Raw genomic sequence first — 7,494 nt, forward strand, 5'->3', positions numbered from 1 at the left:
GAGGAGCCAAAGCAATCTTAAGGAAAAAGAAAGCATCTTTCTAATTTCAAACTATATTTCAAGGTACAGTAATAAGAACAACATGGTACGTACATAAACAACAGATTACATACATAAACAGCACAAGAAACAAGGGGACGGAATAGAGACCCCAGGAATAAACTGATGCACATAACGTCAGCTAATGTATAATGGGACCACCAAGAATACAAGATGAAGAAACTATGGTCTCTTCAATGCTGGTGCTGGGAAAACTGAATAGTCCCAAGGAAAAGAATGAGGTTAGACCATTTTTTTATGCCATTCCCCAAAATTACAGGTACACAAAGAGGTGTTCAACTTTAACAATCATCAGGCAAATGCAAATCAAAACCATGGTGAGATATGACCTCAGAACTACTAGGTTAACTATTATCAAAAAGGAAAGAGATAACAAGTGTCGACATGAAACCTTAAAATTTTTAAAAGTAAAATGTGTAGAAAAACTTTCTTCATATAAGTCTTACAATGATTTTTTTTTTGATATGACATAATAAGAAGTGGAACAAAAGAAAAATATCAGCAAGTCGAACAGCAAACAAAAAACTTCTGCACAAAATAAGAAAATCTACTGGAGAAGAGAAAATATTTCAAATTATGTATCTGATAAGATGTTAATATCTAAAAATATATAGGAAATTCATAAAATTCAAAGGCAAAAATATCGATCATCATCATACAACTGAAAAATAGGCAAGAAATAGAAAAGATTGTTTTAAAGGAAAACACAAGTAGACAACAGGTACATGAAGAAGTTCTTAACATTATCAATAATCAGACAAAATAAATCAAAATCATGAGGAAATATCCCTTCATATCTACTATGATGGCTAATATCAAAAAGAAAAGAGATAATACGTATTGGCAGAAGCATGAAGAAAAGCAAATATAAAATATAAAATATTGCTGTTAATAAATTGCTAGAGTCATCATGCAGATCTGTTTAAAAAGTTAAAAATATATAACTACCATATTAGCCCAGAAATCTCACTTATGGATAGTTAATGAAATTAAAATCTCAAAAAAAAATAAACCCCATGTTTATTCCAGCATTATGCACGATTACCAAGAAAATGAAAACTACTAAAATGGCTGTTCAGGATGAACAAATAAAAAACTATGAGTGCACACTCACCATACACTATTGTTCAGCCATAAAAATGATGAATTACCTTTGATATGAGGACAATTAATAACAATTAAGGACACAGTGAGTGTGGGGGAAGTGGAGAGCAGAGAGAGCAAGAAGGAGGGAAAGGAAGAGCAGAGAGAGGGAAGGAAGGAGGAGGGTGGGACTTTGGTGTGTGCCACACCTTTGGGGGGTAAGACACGATTGCAAGAGGGACTTTGCCTAACAAATGCAACCAGTGAAACCTGGTTTCTTGTACCCTCAATGAATCCCCAACAATAAAAAAAAAAAAAAGAAAGAAATGGAAAAAAAAATGATGAATATCTTGCAATGTCAACAACAGAGATGGATCTGGTGCACATTATGCTAAATAACATGTGGCTGGCACAGAAAGAGAAATACTGCTTTAGGTAGCATTAAAAAGTTGAACTCATAGAAGCAAAGACTACAACAGCAGTTGCCAGGGCTAGGAGGCAGAAAAAGTGTGGTGATGATGACCAAGGATAGCAACTTTTACTTGTAAGATGAATAAATCTTGGAAAACTGATGTATACCACCATGTTTACAGTTCATAATATAGTAAGACAAAAAAAAAATAATATATTTTGTAGGATTAAAATTTTCTAAGACAATAGATCTTAAGTGTTCTCACTATAAATAGTTTATAGTAAAATGATGGATGAATTTACTACCTTCAGTGTATTATTTCACAATGTACATACATATCAAATTATTACATTATAAGTACTAAATGAAGTCATATGTTATTTGTGAAAAAATTTTTGTTATACACATGCACACACATTTATATATACATACATACAAATGACACATTTCTGATACTTTACTGCACAGAGGAAAATTATGGAATAAAAGTTATCAAAATATTAGGTATCAATTGGGGATATAAAATATGGTCGACAGTTCTAAGCTTCTCAATGACATAGTATATTTAAGAATTATATGAGGACAAAGATAACATAAACTATATTACAGTTGAGAAATTTGGGCATAGAAATATTCTAAGATTATTTTAGATCAGATAATAATCTTAAGATAAAAACCTTAGACAATAATCTTTATTTAAGATTATTATTCTTAGAAAATTCTAAGATTATTTTACACTAAAGAATATTTAGCAGTAAAATAACGTTAGACGTTTTTGACACAGAGTTCCATTCTGTCACCCCAGGTAGAGTACCATGGCATTACCATAGCTTGCAGCAACCTCAAATTCTTGGCTCAAGTGATTCAGCTGCCTCAACCTCCCAAGTATTGAAACTATACGCATATTAAATTTTATTATTTTTTTTAAAAATTATGTGTTTTGATAAAATTAGTGAGTCTGAATTTCTGTAAAATCACCTCTGAATCCTTCTGAGAATTAAAAATCATAAAGAAGAAAACAAAAAACCTGGATTTATGAAACAACTCTCAATATTTCTTCCATTCCCTTCACACATGTCAGACATGAAGAAAAAAAAAAGACTTTAGAAATGGAGCTGGGCATGGTGGCTCAGTCTGTAATCCCAGAAATTTGTAGGTCAAGGCAGGAGGATCAGTTGAGATGAAGATTTTGAAATCAGCCTCAGAATGTAATGAGAACTCACCCCAAAAATGATAATAATAATAATGGCAATTACTATTATTATTAGCTGGGCACTGCCAGGCATGCATATAGTTATCATTATTAAGGAGGCTGAGGTGAGAGGATCACTTGAACACAGGAGTTTGAGATTGCAGTGAGCTATGATTAATCAGCCTTTAGACTCCAGCTAGGGAAACAAAGCAAGACCATGTCTCGAAAAATATATTTATATAAACATATATATTATATCTATATATGGTTTAACATACAGCTCTTCAAAAATATGTGCAGATATTCCCATATTCTCCAAATCAATGAAAATGCTGTCAGATCATTTAGTCCCTTATAACCCAGGAAAATACTTTTGGTTCTCAAATAAGTTCTAAGGAAGATCACTGCAGGGAATAGTAGAGTTCTTAGAGAATTTAAGACTATGGGACAGAAGATACTCCTCTGTGAGAGAAAAAGACATACCAAGCGCTCTTTAAATAATTTCTAATGAATCATGTAAACATAAAGGAGGTAAAGTCTCATTTTTTTTTTACTGCTGCATAATATTCCATGATATATATATACCACAATTTATTAATCCATTCATGGGTCAATGGGTACATGGATGAAGCTGGAAAATATTCTTCTTAGTAAAGTATCTCAAGAATGGGGAAAAAAGTATTCGATGTACTCAGTACTACTGTGAAACCAATTTATAATAACTCACACTTGCATATGAAAAATGAAACACAACTTTAGGCTATGATGAAGGAGGGAAGGGGAGGGCGAGGGACAAGGAGGGGGTTGGAGGGATAGTAAGGGATAGTAGGGGGACCACAAATACGGAGCACATTGTAAGTACAAGTTGTTTCTATCATGTGTAGAACACAAATGTCCTAATGCTATCACTGGGTAAATGAGATGAAAGCTATGCTGATTAGTATGATGTAAGCACTCCAATTTGTACAAATAATCAACACGCTGAAATGGGCATAAATGTACTTATGATCTATATACAAAAGACTTAATAAAAAAATTTCTAATGAATCAGAGCTTCCAAACCACTTTTTGAAGTCTGGCTTTCTTCTTGACCTTGCCCCTCTCAGCTGTGCTATCTGCCTCATTCCCTCTCACCTACCTGGGTGTTTAGCTGTTGCCTCTTCTCTCTTCACATTCCAGGGCTCTTGTCTTTGTTCCAGACATGTGATCAGGTCTGGCTTAAAGGCAGCAAGTCCTGTTTTATTAGAAAGAATTTGTATGAATTTTGCTGTGGATTATTCAATTACTAATCTAGTACTGTCCTGAGTAAAGAAGAGAGAAGATTATAGAAAGTTCTGCAAAATTATTTCCCAAAATATTATTCACTGATAGGCCCTTTAGAATAATAACAAAATAGTTTAAATTGATAGCTCCTGAGCACCTCTTTCCACTACCACTGAATCAATAATTAGTGATGGAAACTGGATTCTAAGGTGCAGACCATTTCTAGACGTTCTACAGTTACAACTAGAGTGAAAGATACAGAATCAGCTCCAGAAGGGGAAGGTTTATTTCGAGAGAAGAATCTAATTTTTTTCTGTTTTATGTGAACAAACCTCCAAATTTCCTCAAAAGCATGGATATAAAACATTTTCATGTGAAGCAGTAATTCTCAAGAAGCAATCTACAGAAAAAGAAAGTGATGCCCCTAGTGCGAAATAGGAATTGTGTATGGAAGTTATCCTCACCCAGGGAGACCAGGTTTCTGTAGTTCTCTATCACCACATCCCTGTACAAATTCTGCTGAGCAGTGTCCCCGCAGGCCCACTCCTCTGGAGAGAATTCTATAGACACATCCCTGAATGTCAATAGCTCCTGAGAAGGACATATATTTACCAACTGATCATAGAAAGAGTTCTTAATTTCAGAGGGAATATGAAAGTTATAAGAACTGTTTCTGACATGTTAGTTACTGGGATTATCCATAAGATTAAAAAAAAAAAAAAGTAATGTTTATTCAAGAAAATAGTCTTATCGCTTGAGCCCAAGAGTTTGAGGTTGCTGTGAGCTGTGACACCAGAGCACTCTACTGAAAATGAACAAAAAAAAAAAAGAAAAGAAAAGAAAAGAATTAATGTTTTACAAAGTAAAAAAAAGTCTTGAAAGTATTTTCTAATTCTGAGGAATAAGGATGGCATGAAATTCATTAAACTAGCATATACATAATATCTTTCTGGATGATAACAAAATGAACAGTATCCAGACATATAAATTTTGGATGCTGTATTTATACAATATAGAACAAGATGTGAGTATTTCTTATATTGATAAAAATGATGAATTAAAAGCATCTCCCCAAATTTAATGTGTACAATAATGAATTGGAGATCTTTTTAAATGCAGGTTCTGACTCAGCAGATCTGGGGTGAGGTCATTTTCTGCATTTCAAAAAACTTCACCCTTCTGGCCCAAAGAGAATATTATGTTAAGGATCCAGGAAGTGGCAGACTTTGGCTTTATCTCACCAGTAAATAAAAATGATAGAATTCATTTTTCAAAGCAATCTGCAAGCAAAGAAGCAATAAGAATTGAAGCTTCTAGATTAAATGAGATAGTTTGAGAACATCAGTCAGCAAATCTCCCCCAAGACATTTGTTAATGATAAAGAGAAAAAATAATTAACTTTATAGTGAAGTAATTAGAGAGCAACTTAACAAAGTGAATGAAATTAACATCTACTGTCATGGGCCAATTTGTATTAGGTACCACTAAACACAAAAGAATAAAACATCACTGCTGTGACAGTAGTAACCAAAAACAGTAATAATAAAAAATACTAGTTTTGGCTCAGCACCTGTAGCTCAGTGGCTAAGGCACCAGCAACATACACCAAGAGCTCACAGGGTTGAATCCATCCCAGGCCCGCCAAAAAACAATGAAAACCACAAGCAAAAAAAATAGCCAGGTGTTGTGGTGGGCACCTGTAGTCCCAGCTACTTGGGAGGCTGAGGCAAAAGAATCACTTAAGCCCAAGAGTTTGAGGTTGCTGTGAGCTGTGACACCACAGCACCCTACCCAGGGTGACAGCTTGAGACTCTGTCTCAGAAAAAAACAGAAAAGAAAGAAAGAAAGAAAAATACTAGTTTAATGCAAAGTTCATGCTACAGAAAGTTCCCATTTTTCTCTAATCCCTAATAGTTTATTTAAATGGCTGTCTTTAATATCCTAAAGAGAAAGTCCATTCTTACGTTTCTCCTTTTCAGAACTCTGAGTTACCTTGGGCAATTAATGCCATTCACTGTCTGCAGTTTCTTAATCCTATTCTGAGTAGATTCTAATGGAGCATCCAGATGGAACCTAAACAGAACATGTTCCCCTTATTCACTCATACACCAGGATCAGACCCAATCCCCAGCAGGAGTCCTGCACATCCACACTTCTCACTATCCCATGCTGTCATCTAAACAAAGATTCACATATATTTTGTCCTGTAAGCAAAGATATTCAAATATTGAACCTCTTCAATATTACAGGTTGTACATTTACTGGGAAACTTGCTCATGGCATGTGTGGGACTAGGACACAGAGAATGCTCTGGAACATGGAGGAGAAGGATTTTACAGGGTAAGTAGTGAAAAGAAACTCATTAGCAGAAACATCAGAAATAAGAAGAAAGGATTTGCAAATTCTAACCTTGTAAGTTCCACATGAAATTCCAGGAAGAATAGTAAACACAGTCCCTCACCTTTGATATGTGTATCTGAGAACCAGCCATATCTTCTTCTCCTTTTCCTAGTCTGGGATTTCTTTTCAGGTGAGATTGTCTAGACAAATTAGAATTATATTTAGAGAATAACCCTGAAAGGAGTCAGCATAGTCTTTTTACTTGCTTTTATAACATTCACAGGCATGAGGGCCTTCAAGAGCAGAAAAAACTACACTCCCTTCTAATTTTTAATAGAAAGCATCAGGTATGATGAACTCCTCATGGAGACCAAAATGTGAGTTTCTTCTTTCCTACCCTCAGGTGCTCTCCCTTCCCACACACACCAGCACTTTGTGCTACAGCAAGGGGCATATGGACCATACTGACAGGCTCCCATCACAACAAAGCAGAGCAGATCCTGGTATCTCCCTCTGGAACAAAGGCTGAATTCAACTCTCATTAATGTACCTCAGAGCACTTGTGCTTGACCTTGGCCCCACTTAGTAACACGTGGGGCAGTTAATTAATGTCACATGGATGCTTCCACCAGCCTAATAGACAGAAACTGTGGAGAGAGCACAGGTAATGGTGTTTGTACAAAGTGGCCATGTGATTAAAATTGGAAGCCTGGGCAGAGAGCCACTTAGCTAACACTCATCTCTAAAGTTTCAATGAGCATAGAAATCATGTGGTATTCTGAGCTCTACTCAGGAAATTTATCTGTAGGTGTGGGAGAGGTCCATGAATTGGCATCTTTAACAATTTCCCTGTCAATGCTTATGTTACCCCCAGACTCATTATCAACAGCCCTCAGCTGAAGACAGCAGCCACAGCACAGAGTCCTTTATGTCAACATTTATCACAACACACATATTTATGTTCCACAGGGAAGACCATCAGTCACCATTCTGTAACGTGACATTCTCTGCTGGCACTTTTAAGGTTTACTGTGGCTAGAGAAGGCAGCAGTATCTGAATACATCTGCATTTGGAAAATCACATGTACCTGTACATTAATGCAATGTTTACTGAGCAGGTGCTAAGTGCTCACAGCATGGTATG

General features: G+C 35.5%; 1 protein-coding gene across 1 annotated transcript; it reads right to left on the bottom strand.

The window, feature by feature from the left end:
* Positions 1 to 3,877: 3,877 nt before the first annotated feature.
* On the bottom strand, positions 3,878 to 6,186 carry LOC128572504 (zinc finger protein 736-like). Its single transcript, XM_053572545.1, has 3 exons — positions 6,118 to 6,186; positions 4,475 to 4,601; positions 3,878 to 3,981 (listed from the first exon to the last, which is right to left on the bottom strand). The coding sequence occupies exons 1-3, from the start codon at positions 6,184 to 6,186 to the stop codon at positions 3,878 to 3,880; spliced, it is 300 nt and encodes a 99-aa protein (XP_053428520.1).
* Between the last annotated feature and the right edge of the window lie 1,308 nt (positions 6,187 to 7,494).

Source organism: Nycticebus coucang, chromosome 20 (genome assembly GCF_027406575.1).
Source record: "Nycticebus coucang isolate mNycCou1 chromosome 20, mNycCou1.pri, whole genome shotgun sequence".
Taxonomy (NCBI): Eukaryota; Metazoa; Chordata; class Mammalia; order Primates; family Lorisidae; genus Nycticebus; species Nycticebus coucang.

Excerpts from the sequence above, each read along its gene's own strand:
- LOC128572504 (XM_053572545.1), bottom strand. The coding sequence starts at position 6,186 with ATGACAGCATGGGATAGTGAGAAGTGTGGATGTGCAGGACTCCTGCTG. Across the intron at positions 4,602-6,117 it reads GGATTGGGTCTGATCCTGGT|GAGCTATTGACATTCAGGGA; the intron begins GTATGAGTGAAT and ends TGTCCTTCTCAG. Across the intron at positions 3,982-4,474 it reads CAGAAACCTGGTCTCCCTGG|GACTTGCTGCCTTTAAGCCA; the intron begins GTGAGGATAACT and ends CTAATAAAACAG.